Here is an 18,210-nt window from a genome sequence, read left to right as displayed (position 1 = left end):
AAAGAAGCTATGCATTTTCCCGGGATGGAAAGAATAATGTATCACTCCAAGGGCTCAACTTTTTGTTTTTTGTTCAGGTGTTCAGTTATATCCAACACTTCCTGACCTCATGTATTAACAGCCCATCAAGTCCTCTGCTCTATTCCACTATCTCCTGAAATCTATTCAACCTCAAGTCCATTACTTCCATGACATTATCTATCCATCTCACTTCCTGCTGTCCCCTTATTCTTTTACTTCCAATCTTTATCAATATCAGGGATTCTTCCAAGTTCTGTCTTCTTATTATGTGGTGAAAGTGTTTAATATTCAGCTTCAGTATTTGACCATTTGGTGAATAATCTGGATCAACTTTTTAAAAGATTGATTAATTTGATATCTTTATTGATCAAGGGACACTCAAAAGTCTTCTCTAGTACACAGTTCAATGGTCCAACTGTCACAGACAAATACTATTACGGGGAAAAAAAACAACATAGTTTTGACTATACAGACCTCTGTTGGCAAGGTGATGGCTTTGCTTTATTACACTGACCAGATTTGCCATAGCTTTCCTTTCAAGAAGCAAGCATTTTTTTTAATTTTGTGACTGCATTTACTATTTACAGGGATCTGAAAAGCCATGAATATAAAATCTGTTTCTAGTTCTTTTCCTTCTGTTTGTCAGGAAATGATGAACCAATTGCCAATATCTTAATTTTTTGATGTTAAACTTCAGCCCAACTTTTGCACCCTCTTCTTTACTTTCATCAAGAGACTTCTTAATACCTCTTTACATCAGAGTAGCAGAATCAGATTGTTGGTATTTCTACCAACAATCTTAGTTCTGGTTTCTGATTCTCCCAGTATGTCATTTCACATTTCACTATGCATATAAGTTAAATAAATAAGGTAACAATAAACAGCCATGCTTTATTCTTTTTTTATCTTAAACCAATCGGTAGTTCTGTGTTTGGTTCTGACTGTTGTTTCTTGGTCCATATAAAGATTCAGTAATCTAAACATTCTTTGATATTTCTCTTCTATAGGCTTAGAATATAAACTAATCTTTTCCAATCCAATGACCACTGTTGAGTTTTCCAAATTTTCTGACATATGAGTGCAATACTTTAAAAATATGTTTTAGGATTTCAAATAGCTCATTTGGAATTCTTTAAGTTCCTCTAGTCTTGTTGTGGCCAATATTTCTGAAGGACTATTTGACTTCATTTTCTAGGATTTCTGATTGAATCAGTAACAACTAATATTATCTGCAGCATTAACTTTTAATACAAAGATCAATTCAGCACAGAACAATTCTCAAGGCTAATACAGTCTTTACTATATAATAATTTTCAAGTTAGTTGATACCAGAAAAATATGAAGGAATAATGAAGTATCCTCTATGTTTAAAATTATAATAAAAAGTCTTTTAAAACTCATAGAATTTATATTATTTAAAATTGAATGTACCATCTTATGCAATTGCTCTATATGGTTTCTTTGAGTTTCTTAATTGCCCTTAAAATACATAATTCTTATAAAAGACATGCATATAATATGGAAGTAAGAATTTATTCAATGAACCATCAATAAGAATAGTTACTACCAAGTATGGTAGAAAATGAAATGAAACATCAGAAAAAATATGAATGTCTCCAATTTCACTAGCTGGTTTCTTGATGATAAAAGTATAAATCAAAACTACAAAGGCAGAACAAATATGTGTTAATATAGACAATACAATTATCTACTTTCTTAAACTTTTGGAATGTTCATATCAATGACTATAATTAGAAAATGACATAAATAGAAATGCCTTAGTTAATATGATTTTGCTTTGTTTTGTGGTTATTGCTTTCAAAGTTCATTAGCTTTTTTCCATTTAATGTGCTAATGCATGTCAGTTGATATTTGCAAGTTTCAATGTATTCTTATTCTATAATGGATCTTTAATGTTAGAATAAATGTTTATGTTATAATTTCCCAATTAAGTTCCACAAATCAAATAGAAAAACAGACAATGCATAGGCATCAAATAAGAAAAGATAAAGCAATAAAATGGAACCTTCTGTGGGTATTTCTCAAATTAGATTCAATTACATTCTGTTATTGCTTCAAGAATTTTAATCTCCCTTGTCTTTTTATATAACTATTCTGATTTTACTTGCATTTTTTCATCTGGGAATAATGAATATCTTTTTCAATGAGACCCTTAAACTATGTGTATAGAAGATCAAAGCAGCTGCTTAAAAAGTAAGAAAATTTGTTATGCAGATGTTTTATCTATATAGTACAAAAGGTAAATGTTTTCAAGCACACTTTGTGAGATTGCACATATTACTGATGCCACACATTTTATTGCTATAATTATTCACAGCGGGGTTTTGGTAGAATGTTGGGGAAGATATACCTTAGACTAATGTCAGCAGATTTTCTGAAATAGATTATCCTTGAAATCAAATCAACAGTTTGCTACCAAAAAAGATCAGGACATGAGTATTAGTTCTGAAGTAAGGAGGACCAGAGTTCAAATTTTATCTCAGACACTTAGCCCTTCCTGGTTGTATGTCCCTGGGCAAGTCATTTAACCCAAATTGTTTCAGGAAAAATAAAAAGCAGATTCAGTGGAAAAAGCTAAGTGATCTACATTCAAATCTGGTATCAGACACTTAACGCTTATTAGTTGTGTGGCCCTAGTGTGACCAGTTGTGTGACAAGACACTTAACCCTAATTGCTTTTAAAAAGAAAACCTAAAAAGCAAGATGCTATGCAAAATTTTACCCCAATTATAGTCATGTACACATTTTCTTTCATGGATTGTTGGCCATTGCTATGAGCAACCTTTCTCATTTCCTAGAGACAATATAGAGCACTATTTCTCTCATTTGAAATAATGCATTTTTTTTAAACAACTGAAAAAATAATAGGAAAACGTTAGCATGAGTAGATATGGAATAGCATTTGTTCATGTGAGGTGAAAAGAGTAAGTAACTATTCAGTAGGCAATTTTTTAAAAATGTATTTAAAAGCATTTCAAACTCTAGTGCTATTTACATATGTTATTAATGTTACTCTTCTAAAGATTTTATAGTGAAGAGAAATTACACATATCCATTGGTACTTATTAACCAATTGGCAAAAATATATTAAGCACTAACTATGTTCCAGCCACTGCCCTCCTGATCACCTTATCCTGACAAAATTATTTGTGAAGTGCTCCCAATCATTTGAAGAAAGGACTTCATATATTTATGAGAATATCTTTCAAAGTCCTCATAATTCCAGACCTCCCAGAAAGAATTTCCTTTATATATTTGCTTTGGTTCAGTTGTTCTTCCTTGCTTTGAGGGGTCATGTCTTTTTCTCCATTTCTGCCCTAAATTATATTGACAGGCTAGAGGATGAGGAACAGAGGGACAGGTTTACCATAAAAAGATACTATATTTAGGGGGCTGTACAGAATTCCACTATGTCTAAAGAAAATATAGTACTCAGCTGGGGTCTTTTCTAACTAACTAAAAGTCAGTCATGGAAGAAACCTAAGCTAGTGAATTGGTGAGGAGACCAAAATATTTTTGAATCAAGTTTCAAGGAAACTACAGTTAAGAGTGAAGGGAGTCAGAAGGTGAATAATAAGGAATAAAAAGGAGTAGAAGAGAGATAGTGAGACTGAAATACCAAAAATTCCTGGAAAATGAAATCCCAAAGACATTGAACATAAACACATAAGTCAACAAAGAAATTGTGAAGAACAGATAGAAATGATATTTCAAATTCTAGTAAGCAAGCTGAAGCATCTATGAAAAAATACTGAAAAGTTAAGAAAATTGTTTCAACATTTCATGAGACATAGGACACTGCAAAAACCAAGGGAAACATGAAACTACAATATGCTTTTCCTGAATGGTTTAAAAATTATAATTATAAGTGCAGAATTTATATCTGGCACAGCAAAAATAATGACCAGAATAGAATATCTCGAATCTGCAATGACAAGCCTCAACAAAAAAATAAAAGAGAAAACAATATATTGGGGATGGAAATAAATAAATGTGAAGGACATTCTAGAAGAGAAGCAAATAAACAATAACATTATGTAAACAAAACATACTGATCTCAAAGACAAGATGAACAAAAACAATTTAAGGATCATAAGTCTCCCAGGAGAATACAATAGAGCAAAAAAAAAAAAAACGAAGAAAAAAGAAAAAGAAAAAAAAACCAAAAAAACTAAAAACTAAACACCATTATGAAGGAAATAATATAAGAGAAGTATCAGAATTTCTGAAAATAAAATTTCAGTTGAAAGAATTTACAGATACAAAGGGGATAAACTATAAATACCAGAGCACACGGTGGTTAAATATAACAATTCAATTAAAAAATAATAAGTTCTATAAACCATCGAGAATAATCATCAAAAAATATAAAACCACACTGAACCCATTATCAAAAGAAAGAAATGGAATAATGTATTACAAAGAGAAATGGAGCTCAGGATGCAATTTAAGATAATCTATTCTACAAATCTGAGACTAATCATACAAAAAAATAAAAATAAATGGATGATTTAATTAAAAATAAAGAGTTTAAAACATTTTTAGAAAGAAAACCAAAACTGAAGAGATGATTTGCTTCTCAAACACCCCATAATGGAAATAAAGCAGGAGTGAATAAATAGAACCAGCAAATACAGCAATAAGAATAAAGTTTCAATAGACAAATCAGTAACAAACTTCTTTCTAAATGTACCCAAGGAGATGGGACGAAGGCAGAAATCTGGTAGAAGTTAACTTATTCAGCCACTGACCAATTGATAGACATTCCTTGACTTTCCAATTGTTAGGTACCACAAAAATAGTTTTTATAAAAAATTTTGTACAAATAGGTCCTTTTTTCCCCTTTTTATTGGAGATATATTCTAAATTAAATGATAAAGGTGATTATAAAAGATAAAATAGAAAACTGATTTCTTCCAACAGAAACACTTCTGCACAGATAACATTAATCACATACATAAGATCAGAAAGAAAGAGATCAAATGGGAAAAAATATTTTGTAACAAATTTCTTTGATGATCATTTAGTATTATATATATGTGCATAATATATATTTGTATTTATACATGTGTATATATACACACATATATGATTAATAACTATTCCTTAATAAATATCAAAAAAATATAAAAAGCTCTCCAAAAATGCAAAGTATTCACAACCACATGAAAAAATACTTCAGATTGATAATAATAAGAGAAATATAAATCAAAACAACTTTAAGGTATTACTTCACATTCTGAAAATTAGCAAAAAGTAATTTAAAATAGCACCAGTCATTGTTAGAGGGATTGTTAGGCATTCTAATACATTGTTGGTGAAGCTATAAATTCTACAGCCATACTAGAAAGCAAATGTGGAATTATGCAAATAAAATAACTAAAATACCTATACCCTTTGAACCAGAGACTTCATTATTGGGCTTGTGTTAAGTTTGGACTAGCTTCCTGGAGGCCTCAGGATCAGCCAGAGTCAGCATAAATAAAAGTCCTTGGTCTTTAAGGGGAGAAGCAGGAAAACTGCCAGGAGTTTTGCCAAAGATCTCTTAATTCTGGAGTCCAGAAGCTCCACCTTTCTCCCCTTCTTCCTGCAGCCAAATGAGTCTCTGGCCTCTGTCACCCCACCCCATCCTTGCAGATGATTATCTTAACCCCAAACACTTATCCAGCACCAAACATTGAGGACTACTTTTCCAAACATATGCTAATTGAGTCATTGTCTTATATTGAATAGGTAGTTGGCCTTAAGTGCTTGGTTGTCTGATTCAAGTACATTTTTTCATAATTTCTGCCCTTTATAGGCTTGTACTCCAAAGAACCTATCAATAAGGAAAAAAAAAGTTCCTATATATTCCAAAATATTTATAGCATTATTTTGTTGTGATAGTTAGAAAATAGGGGCAGCTAGGTGGCACAGTGGATAGAGCACCAGCCTTGAATTCAGGAGGACGCAAGTTCAAATCTGGTCTCAGACACTTAACACTTCCCAGCTGTGTGACCCTGGGCAAGTCACTTAACCCTAGCCTCAGGGGGAAAAAAAAGTGATAGTTAGAAAATGAAAACAAAATAGATAGTTATCAAATGGTTAAATAAATTGTGGTACATGATTGTAATTGAATAGTATTGAGAGGAATACAGAGAAGCAGTCATATTAATCAGTGTGGTGTCTTTTTTTTCCTCTGTAAAAAATACTATTTGTCAAATGGGATGAGTCTCTTGGAGGGACAGGAGTAAGGGAGAGATAAGTGGGAGAAAATACAAGAAACAGGAAATAGCAATTATTATTTGTTTAAAATTTTTATAAAAATACATATATATGCATATGTGTATATACATATGAGAGAGAGAGAAGGAAGAAGAGGGAAAGAAAATCTACATACAGATATATCTTTAGAAAAATTTAACAAAATAAATTAAAATAGAAGGAAACAAAAATAATATTAATAGGTAGTTTTCTAAGTCAGTATATAGCCTATATTGATTCTTATATACAATTCAATGTCTCCCATTTCTATTTGTTTAACCTCACTGTTCTATATTTTTCACTTGATGATTTCATCATCTCCAAAGATTCAACTATTGTATCTATGAATATGATTCTTAGGTTTATTTGTTCAGCCTTAACTTGCCTCCTGACTTTTAGTTTCAAATCACATACTACTGGGCTTCTTGAGCTGAATTTTTTGTAGACATTTTAACCTGACCCTGACCAAAACTTAACCCCAAAGCTATCTTCTCTTTCTAACTTTCTTCCTACAACTGTATGTATACTAACATCTTCCTAGTCAGTCAGACTCACAAACTATCATTCTCAGGTCTTCATTTCTTTCACACACATCTTCTATATCTAAGCTGTTACCTCAATTTATGACTTTTCCTTTCATAATTTACTTCATACTTTATACTTTAGTGGGCATATGCCCATGTCTCTCCTCCAATGTTACTTACCACCCTAGTGCAGCCCTTATAACAGTCAAAATTAAGGTGAACTGAGATACAAAGTTCCAAATATGATCAATTTATTAATAAAGCACAAATTTACCAGTAAGTAGGATCTCAGTTTCCTCAGCAAAACTAAGATCCCAAGTGAAGAGAATAGCTCTCTTTTATAGTTTTGGGGAATACAGAACAAAGAATAAGACTTCATAGGTGAGCCAACAAGTTATGATTGGTTATAAGAGCTCACCATCACAAAAATCAATGTAATTGATTACAGAGAAAAGGTAGGGGACAATAGGGTTGAATGGAAATTGGAAATAAGTGCCTAGCAATAATCCCATCCATCCTTCCTGTGACTAAGAAATGTGCATTGTTTGAGTGCCGCTGCAAGATTACAGATAATGGACCAGACTTTGGATAACAAATCAGACATTCTTGACACAAGAATAGAACACTGATAAGAATAATAATGGTGTATTCTTCATACATCTATCAATCAGATCTTCCAAATGCTATGTCTGATCATATCCCCCTTTGTTCCTATCCTATACTATCTTAGTGGCTCCCTGTTTTCTTTAAGGTCAGATATGAAATACTCCAATTTGTTTTTAAAGCCCTATATATCTTGGCCCCTTCCTTCCTGGGCAGTCTTCTTATAATGCATTCCCCTCAATGCTGTGAACTCCTTACTCTGGCCTCCTCAATGTTGTCGTGTTTTTCTTTCTGTTTTCTGATTTACTTTATGTCTCCAGAGCTTAGCAAATGAAAAGATTAAATGAGATGAAAGTAAGGAGGGAGGACATTGAAGAATTTGACCAAAAAGTCAAAGAAATTGAAGATGTAATGTTGATTTGATGAATAGAAAAAAGGCCATTTAGACTCAGCCTCAAAGTGCAAGAGACGATATAAGTCTAGTAAGTCTTGAAACACAGTTTGAGGCCAAATTATGAAGGACGTTAAAAGCTAATCTGAGGAGTTTTTATGTTGTCCTAAAAATAGACAACAAATGAAATTGATTTAATAGGTGCCATGGTCATGTCTGGTCTTAGGAAAAGAAAAAACTTCAGCACTAGTGTGTTGCATGGTCTGGAGCAGTGATAAACTTGAGGTAGAGAGTTTAATTAGAGGATTGTTGCAATAATCTAGTCAAGAGGTAATAATGTACTAACTAGACTGAAGTGGTATTTGAGGAAAGAAAATGAGTAAGTGTGTTATGGTGGTAGAAACTAGAACCTTGAAAGCTATGTATGTTAAGTAGGAGACATACTTTGTTGTTCTGTAATGAGTGCACTGGGGAATCATTATGTGCTGAAGAGAATCAATAGAGTATTTTTTTCAAGGATCCAGAGATATCCTTTATGAGAGAGAAGTTTTGTGTAATTTCAATATAGTTTCAGTAATAAAAATGAGAATAGGGGATTCAAATATTTTTAATGAACACCCCATCTCCTCTATCGAATTTTGGCCATTAGTGTGTATATATATATGCATATATGTATGTATATATATATATATATATATATATATATATATATATATATATGTATGTATATACATCAATGTGTGTGTATATTTATTTATTTATGTAGGGAATGGGAAGTATATAAATAAGAATATAACATTGGCAGAACCTTATGAGAGTCTCAGGATTTTATATCCAAAGCAATTATTCCTTTCAGTCTTTTTCTAGATTTCTGGCTTACTCACATTTTATCATTTTTTTTAAGATTGGAGAATGGAATATGAAATTATTTGATTCTTTTAAAAAAAGAAATAATTTTTACAGTTGCTTTAATGTCAATTTTGGTTTATTACAGTCTCTTTTTTTTATTATTTTCAGGCAGTGGCTCAAATCTGAAGACATTCAAAGAATTTCTCTGCTTTTCTATAACAAAATCTTAGAGAAAGAAGTAAGCTATTTTCACTTTAAGCCCAAATGTTTTTTTTTTCTGAAATGCTAAAGTCATTTTTAAAAGTCTTTCTGAGGTTTCTTTTCAAGTTATTTGCATGTGGCCTTAAAACTATAGCTAAATATGTCAGAATCATTCTTGGCTTTTCCTTTCATTCCTCCATGAATGTATTTTTATTACCATAGGAAATCTGATTTCTTTTGCTTTGCATGCCACAATCCATTCTATACTCATTACACATCTTACAAAAATGATGTTGGCAGCAGATGTTTCACATACTTGCATTAAGCTAATGGACTAAGGGCAAATATATATGATTTTTTTTAATTTTCTTAGGAAAAAATTAAAACATAACATCAGCTTCTTGGTGATACATCTGTAGTGTGCTTTAAAAGGAAAAATCTCGTTGAACTTAACATATGTTCACTGTTTGGGGGGTAAAAAATGTCGTTCATATCCAACACCTTTCTTAAGGGGATTTAGAAATTGGATATTTTTAACCTTTGTTGAGTGTTATTGACTTCTAGTTGTGACCTCCAAATTTTAATGTTTATTCACAAATAAACAGGTGAAATTTTCTTTATCTTTTTTTATATGCCAAAATTTAATAGCACTGCTTATGAATATATATGTTATAGCCAGCTGAGCATTGGATTAGAGGATGGGGAGGAGAAATCTTTCCTAGTTATACTTTATTTCATTTTGTCTCCTGTTATATTTTGTTTCTTGCTGACCTAAAAAAAGGGGGTAATAGCAAATCAGTATTTCCATCCTTAAACCATTTGATTATAGCCTTGAATCACAAGGCTTCTATAAAAGTACAAAAAATATGATATAAAACTCTAATGTAGCAAAACATGCATTAAATTGAAAATTCACCTGAAATAATTATATTTTGTTACATCACAGACATTGGCCCATATTTGGTATGGAATATCAACTTCTCTGTCAAAATGTTTCACAAGAAAAATAGCCCTGGGTCTTTGTGGCCAAGAAAATCATTTTGTCCACTTCTAATTACTGTGTTTTAACTTTTGATAATTTACAATATTGTCATATATTTTTGTTCTCATTTACAATTTAATTGAGTAGTGTTAGCCTTCAAACAATTGCAATATAAATCAATCAAATTTGTTGTTGGTTTTTTTTCCCTTAAAGATAATACTGGATTCAACTCAGTTCTGTTCTACTTTGGTACATAGTAGCATTTTTAAAATTATATTAACAAGTATTTTGCTGATAATTCCTATGAATATGTCTGTAAAAATTACGTAAGAATTTAAACAGATTAAAGTGTAAATTATTGTATATGGATTAATCATATTTAAATAATTATGCTATTATAGATCGTTTATTAGCACACAAATTCTTCTGGACTTTCAATGCCATATTTCATTAAAATGCATTAATAACACTTGTCTAATATATACCTCTATATGTACCACCACATTAAGATTCTGAAGCTTTGGAAATCCTCAGGGAAGAACTCAGCATTTAATGTCTCTTATTCTATTTCCAAGTGCTCTAAGAGTTAGTAATGATGATGTTTAAAAATAGCAATATGCATTTTTTTTATATAGAGACTATTTTTTAGCTGAGGCAATTAGGGTTAAGTAACTTGCCCAGGATCACAAAGTGGTATTTATTAAGTATCTGAGGCCAGGTTTGAACTCATGTCCTCCTGACTTCAGGGCTGGTGCACTATCCGTTGCACCATATAGCTGCCCCTTATAAAGAGATTTTTAAAGAAGCTTTAAAAGTACTTTGCATACATTACCTCATTTTTGCTCATCAAAATTTGATTATTATAAAAACACAGAAAAGATTGAGATAAAGCTTTATTAGCTTTTCCCAAATCAATTACTCTTATATATCCATATACATTTCATAAGCTACTTATATAGAATATTGAAAAAGGAATATGTAAATATTTCAAATTATCTTTTGAAATGCAAGATAGTAAAGTGTCCAGGAGTCTAGTTAATCCTAGTGAATATTGAAAGAATATCACAAAGATATATATTATCCTTTTTGTTCTAGAGGATTTAAATATATATATATATACACATATATATATATATATATATATGTGTATGCATATATATATATTTATATAAATATACAAATCTTTTAATTCTCATACCCTTATGCACAACATAAACAGCACTAATAAACATTCCCTTCCAGATAATGTTAAAAACAGTGTGAATGTCCTGCTGGGGGGCCTAGAATAACTAGAATTCCAAGGGCAATAACATAGATGTGAACAAATTAAGTACATCATTTCACATTTTTATGAATAAAAAGATTCGTCAAATCAAAGTATATAGTAAATCTCTGTCTCTTAAACTATATCAGCTATCTCAGTAGAGAAAACAGTGATTCTTATTCTTAGAAGGAATTCTTTGCCTAACTAAATCCAATTTATAAAGTGACATTAAGAGATACTCAGAGAATAGCATTTTTATCTCTTTTTGTTTCTGAATGAGTGATTTCACTAGTGTAAAAAAACTTCCAGTATAAAAAATTCCTATGTAAAGATTAATTTTATAATATTAACTGATTCACCAAGACATTGAATGAGTTTCCAAGATGATACATCAACTATATGTTAAGGAAAATACTTGAACCTAGTTTTTCTGTTTCCAATCCATGACACCATATATCCTCTAAGGATGTATTTATTTCCTAGACAGTATACCAAATTCAGAAAGTCTATATAGCCAGGTTTTGTGTAGTAAAATTCACAAAATAATTTGACATTTTGGGAATGATTTGAATCTTTTCAGTTAACTTATTGTCCCCTAAGTTCTTTCCATTTTCTCAGGAAGTTCTTTACTCTTTTTTTCTCCAAAAGAGATAACCAAACACATAAAGAAAGGACTTTGAACAGCTATAGAAATCAGTATTAAGGCTCTTTGACATGTCTCTATTACATTGTATAAAGGGAAAAAATGAGCATGACAGATTTAGACTTGAGATAACTGGTGTTGATACTGTGGTGAACAGTTTAGTTATTTTATTTTTTTCATTTGTTATTCAAATCAGTGAAGTGTGTTCTAAGTACAAATTAGGCTGATGGGTTTTTATATTTCTCTCTGAAGAAACTAATTAGATTTCTATTTGTTTTATCTTATAGTACAGAGCAACCACATTACCTGCATTCAAGTATTATGTGACTTGTGCTTGCCTCATCTTCTTTGGCATTTTTATTGTGCAGATATTAGTATTACCAAAGTAAGTATATGTGATTTTTTCCTTTTTTTTTTTTTTTAAATTAAAGATTGTCTCCTTTACAATGAAGTTTCATGGACAATTGTGGGACCCAGGTTGTATTTTACAGCAAAAACATTTTATGATAATGCAGTCAAAGGACTACTTCAACATGACTGTTGGAGATTCATTAAAAAATCTTGATATTAAAGCCACTGTAGTAAAGAAGGCATAGAATGAAATCCATTTCTTTAGTTTCTGGGAAATTTTTTAAGAGTTCAGTCATCTCTTTTGATCATATATTGCTGGAGGGTCAACTCCAGTAAAAAAAAAAAAAAAAAAAAAAAAAAAAAAAAAAAAAAGAAGAAGAAGAAGAAGAAGAATCATAGAGTTAGCTTATTGACTATTGAGTCTAACCACTTCATTTTTCATTTTAAGTGATTGTTGAATGTCACATGGTGAGTAAATTCTTGAGGCTGGATCTGAAGTTGGACCTTCTTGCCTCTATGCCTAATGCTATATCCTCTAATTCACCTAGAAGCATAGCTAAGTAAACATGGAAACAGAAAAATCTAGATCTTTAGATTTAAAAAAATCTAAAATGTTTTTTAGAATAGACATAGTCTACTATAATTAAGGAACAAAACCTATCCTGGTCACTTTCCTTCTGATTCATCAACAAGGGGAAATATCTAGAATTACCAGGATATTCTATATGAATTTTGGATATATCCTGGAAGAAAGAAGAGTCACACATTCCCAGAACATTTTGCTTTATAAACAATTTCAGCATCTGGTATTAACTATGATCATTTTGTTAATAACAGTTCTTTGTTCAATGTAGTCAATCTTGCACTCATTTCTTGCATCTTTTTACCTATATAGATCTTTATTTTGAAAAGCAAAGCAAATTGCAAGTCAAATTAAATTTATTAATACAGTCAATGGTAAATATGTAATATATACTTCTGAGATTCTGGTTCATTTGATTTCAGGCAAATGTTAAGCTATCTTGGAAGTTCTTTATTTCATTCTTCTTTTCAATAGGATCTTTCCCCCTTTTTTCTGAACCATCTCTGAAACTAATAGATGGATGAAAAAGCATTTGTTATGCCTCAAGACTTGACTAAGTGCTAGTAATAAAAATGCAAAAAGTAAAACTTCCCTTCATGGTACTTACCTTTTAATGGGAGAGATGCCATATATGCAGGGAACATTTTGTTCGTAGAGTCACAAGGAGAGTGAATTGATCCATAAAACAATTAAATGGCATATTCATTCCAAAAGAAAGAAACAAAAAAGAAAGGAAAAGAAAGGAGAGAGGGAGGAAAGGAAAGAAGAAATCTGTTAAATGAAGTTATTCTCTAATGATAAAATTTTCATTAATAACAGTTCTCTGGGGCAATATTTGTGAGTATGGGTAACTTCTTAGAACTTAGTAAAACAATCCTTTTATATGTCTGCTTAACTCCTTAGGCTAGTCCTAATTTTAATGTTTATATGTATGGACAACATATAGCGTTGGGAGCCTCTTCCTTTTTTTTTTTTTAATTCTTACCTTCATTTATCAGAAATGAAAGTCATTAATGAATGTGAATTATATGAAAAAAGCAAAAACTTCTTCTAAGCATGAATCTAGTATTGAATTTTAAATAGCTTCACGTTTTTTTTTCCTATCTGCCAAACTAAATGCATTATCTGAATCTATGCATGGGTTATCACAAAAATAATTATGATTCATATAAGTTGATAAAATTTTATTAAATATTGTGTATTTCATAAATTTAGAGCTAAATATCTGAAAAATAGTCATATACTATTGTGCTCAAAAAAATTGCATTGGTAATTAATAAATAGTTAATTTCACTTGGATTTTTTTTCCTATTTTCAACCCAACCTATAAGTGGCTCTTTTTCTTTGGGTATTCTTCAGATTCTGGTTGGACTAAATGGCTTCTGAGGACTCTTCCAGCTCTGAGATTCTGTGGTATTTTGTGTTATCACTTCAAATACCTTACCTCATGACTGTAATACCTCATGCTAGAAGGTGGAAGAATCCTAATTTTTTACTTCTAGAAGGGCACAATTCCTTTCTTATAGAATTGAGTAATAGATAAAACCATCTTTTAGTATTTGGCACTTATTTATATTTGGTGGAACCAAGTTTGAATAGTAGTGAGAGATAAGAATAAGTTTAAAAGTAAAGCTTGCAACCTCAGTAGAAATTAAGAATTAAACACAATAATATTTGGAAAAGAACCTCCCAAGGTATCTTATCAGACCCAATATGTTTCTCTGGAGGTTTCTTGCAGTATAAATACCCTGTAATTGTAAATGAAAATTTAATCAAACTTTAATACACTCCTTTTACCCTCCACAGGGATTCTGATTGGGCAGCTAATTACAGAACATTCTCCTCTTATAACTAGAAAAAATATGCCCTGAGTGGCAATAAAAGTTGATTCTCATTGTTTTTCCAGGCTCTTTTAATTCAATGGAGATAAAAAGAAACTCCCTCTCCCTCTAAAAGTGATTCTAATCCTGAATTAAGCAGATTGTCCTCAAAATTAGCACAGATATGACAGCCAAAGAACTTTCAAATCTGTTAACTTGTATCTTAAGTATTAAAAAAAAAAAAAAAAAAAAAAAACCAGGGAGGGAAGTGAAGGGAGAAATTGCTTCTCAAATGAGTTGGCTTCCAAAGGAGGAAAAAGGGATACTCCTAAGAAATGTGTATCTTATTAATATTTCTATTTTTAGCCCATTCATGGACCTTGTTCTCTGTTTATTTCCTGTCAGCAAATTGTCTACTTTGTTTTTCTTAGGGTCATCTGTTAGTAGTTATCAGACTGAAAATAAGCAGAAAAAGGCAGATGGGGGGAAGTATGTCCTAATCTTTAAACAGCCCTTATTCATCCATAGGATCAATCCAGCTGAATTTTAAAAGAACAGCATCAAAAATGACTAAATAAAGAATATGTTTTGCTTCTAACATGACAAAGAATACTTTGCTTTTCTGTAAATTTTATCAACCTTATATGAATTTTTAAAACAGCTTCATATCTGTCATGTCATAAAAATTGATTAATTTACATGGATATCTTGGTATACATAATGAACCCTAACGTGTCATCTTTAAAACCGACAAGATTAATGGTTCTGATGAATAGCTTTAGAACAACTATCACTGTCACAAAGTGTTTGTGGTGATGGTGGTGGTGGTGGTGTTTTTTAAAACAGGATGACAGTTCCTCTCATTTGAACAAGAATGCTATATGCCATGCATACTCTGATATTATCAAATTCATTTGATAAATGTAGTGAGTGTTTGACCTGACTGAATATCATGTCCTTAGTAATGTATTGTGTCCTTTTTATATTTTTCTTTTCTTGTGGATGATTTTGTTTGTTTCATGTCACATTTAATTTCTTATCCTGATCTATGTTCCCCCTTCCCTACCCAGTAAGCCTTCCTTTATAAAAATATCTTAAAATAAAGGGGAAGGGGAAAGCATTGCCACAAAACTAACCAACACATTGACCATGTCTGACAGTGTACTTAATATATAACACTTATAGCCACTCTACTTCTGTAATAAAGGTGTATTTTCTCACCTTTTCTCTTGGATAAAATTTGGTCATTATGCTTAGTTTTCAAATTCTTTTAAAACATATGTTGCCATTATCTTTAAGTTTGTTTGTTTGTTTTCCCAAGTATCTACTCACTTCATTTTAATAGAAGGAAATGAAATCCATTCATATCTATTTTAGTTATGCTTCCTGAAGTTCGTCATCATTTCTCTATAGTGAGATATCATTCTATTTTATTCATGTACCATATTATTAAAAATCCTTACCCACATGAGGGGAATTCTTCAATTCCTTCTTTCAATTCTTTGCTATCACAAGAAGTGTTTCCATGACTATTTTGGTATTCTTTGGAACTTTTTTCTGGTTTTAGTGCCCTTAATATCTATGCCTAGCAAAGGTACCTGGATCAAAACTTATGAATATCTGCTTTTAAAAATACTCTTTAAAAGATGCTTTTCTAGATTAGTGAGTATCTGGATGGACAAACAACAAATATTATTTGGCATGTTATCATGCAGCATACATATAGTATGGCAAATTAAAGTTTATCAAAAGTTTTATATCTCTTATTTTATTCTCACAATAACATTGAAATTATCCCCATTTACATATGAGAAAACTAAGGGAGGTTAAATGACTTTTCCAATGTCACACTACTAATAAACATCTGAGGGAAGATTCAAACCCCAAACTTCCTGACAATTCAACACTATCTACCAAGCCACCTAGCTGCCTCGATGAAGCAATGTGTTTAAGACATTTCTATTGGATGAGGCAGATACAGAGTATCCCTTATCAGCACCACAACTGAAATGAACAACTTTGTAAACAAGAATGTAAGCATTAAAACTTTCCAGCAGAAGTATCAGCAACCTCCATCAGATTGTTTAACAACATCTTTCTTTTTTTTTTTAATAGTTTTTATTTACCAGATATATGCATGGGTAATTTTACAACATTGACAATTGCCAAACCTTTTGTTCTAATTTTCCCCTCTTTCTCCGCCCCCCCCCCCCATGGCAGGTTGATCAATACATGTTAAATATGTTAAAGTATAAATTAAATCCAATATATGTATACATGTCTAAACACTTGTTTTGCTGTACAAAAAGAATCAGACTTTGAAATAGTGTACAATTAGCCTGTGAAGAAAATCAAAAATGCAGGCAGACAAAAGCAGAGGGATTGGGAATTCTATGTAGTGGTTCATAGTCATCTCCCAGAGTTCTTTCTCTGGAACAACATCTTTCTTATCAAAAAGATATTGGTGAGGACTCAGATATTTTCTGGAATGTTAACAAACATGTCTGTATTTGATCTGATTCTTGAATGATCATTCATCAAATAAGTTTTTATTGCTTAAAATATATAGGGCATAATGGAAAATCCTTGGTATATAACTACAAAAAATTCCAGAACTCATGTCTTCAAGATGGTTATAATCTCTTTGGAGAGAAAGGGAAAGAAAAGGATAAGTAAATATACAAAACAACTAGGAAATAATGGGGGGGGGGCACTAAGTACTGGTAAGCTTCTTCCAATAAAAATCTTGTGTGCGACATAGCCCTTGAACTGAACTTTGAAGGAAGTTAAGGATTCTGAGGAGGAACACACTTTAGTCATAAGAGACAATTTTTTCAAATGGAATGTTGTATATAGTAAACAGTAAAGAAGCCAGTTTGGGGGGAGATATTATGAAGAAAACCTATAAAGGCTGGTTAGAGTCATATGATGAATGGCTATAAATGCCATATGATGAATGGCTATAAATGCCAGGGGAACTTCTATCTTATCCTAGAAGCAATAAGAATGTATTTTTCTGTTATCTTCATTAAAAAATAGAGTCAGTGAGAGGTAAGACATGGGAAAGTTAGAACAAAGCAATAATTCCCTTAATTTTTATGTCAATATTTTGAGAAATCTTAGCTTTATCTTTATAATACTCTCTTTATGGATGCAGATCAAAATGTCTTCCTTACTTCAGTAAAGGACAGTTGATTCTTCTGCAGCTGTTTTGGCTGATCCAGTATTCATTTGATGCCAAATCACTATCCATACTCAAAGCCTTTCCAGCTTGGTGAAATTTTCCTTAACTTATCCTTCTTAAGTAGAGTTTTATACCTATGCCTATACCTATATCTATACCATATAAAGATATCTCAATAAAATTTCAGTAAATAAGCTACATTTAAGAACATAATAATCTATATGAGCCCAGCTCCAAATACTAATCTATATCTTTATTGGAAAGGGAAGGAGAAGGAATAAACATTTATATAGCACCTATCATGTGACAGACACCATAATAAGTACTTTACAAATATAGAATATATCTTCAATTTTCAGAATCCAGCATCCTATAAATTACTTATTTTTATTTGGTTTTGTGGAAATTTTTAGGTTATCCAATGGAGGTAGTTCAATCTTTTAGAGTTTTCTGGGTCAAAGATACTCCAATAGAAGTCTAGGGCTGGAAGCACTTCTGTGACCTATCCCATTATATCTGATGAAGAAGGA

At 31.3% G+C, this 18,210-nt stretch overlaps 1 protein-coding gene across 1 annotated transcript in view; it reads left to right on the top strand.

The window, feature by feature from the left end:
* The window catches only part of ADCY2 (adenylate cyclase 2), a 589,713-nt gene that overhangs the window by 462,896 nt on the left and 108,607 nt on the right, over positions 1–18,210 (top strand). Inside the window, 2 exon segments of the mRNA XM_074279140.1 lie at positions 8,821–8,890; positions 12,030–12,127. Of these exon segments, the coding sequence (XP_074135241.1) occupies positions 8,821–8,890; positions 12,030–12,127 (168 nt within the window).

This window comes from Sminthopsis crassicaudata, chromosome 1 (genome assembly GCF_048593235.1).
Source record: "Sminthopsis crassicaudata isolate SCR6 chromosome 1, ASM4859323v1, whole genome shotgun sequence".
In the NCBI taxonomy this organism is placed as follows: domain Eukaryota; kingdom Metazoa; phylum Chordata; class Mammalia; order Dasyuromorphia; family Dasyuridae; genus Sminthopsis; species Sminthopsis crassicaudata.
The sequence above is the reverse complement of the archived record's forward strand: the minus strand, read 5'-3'. Positions and strand labels throughout refer to the sequence as shown.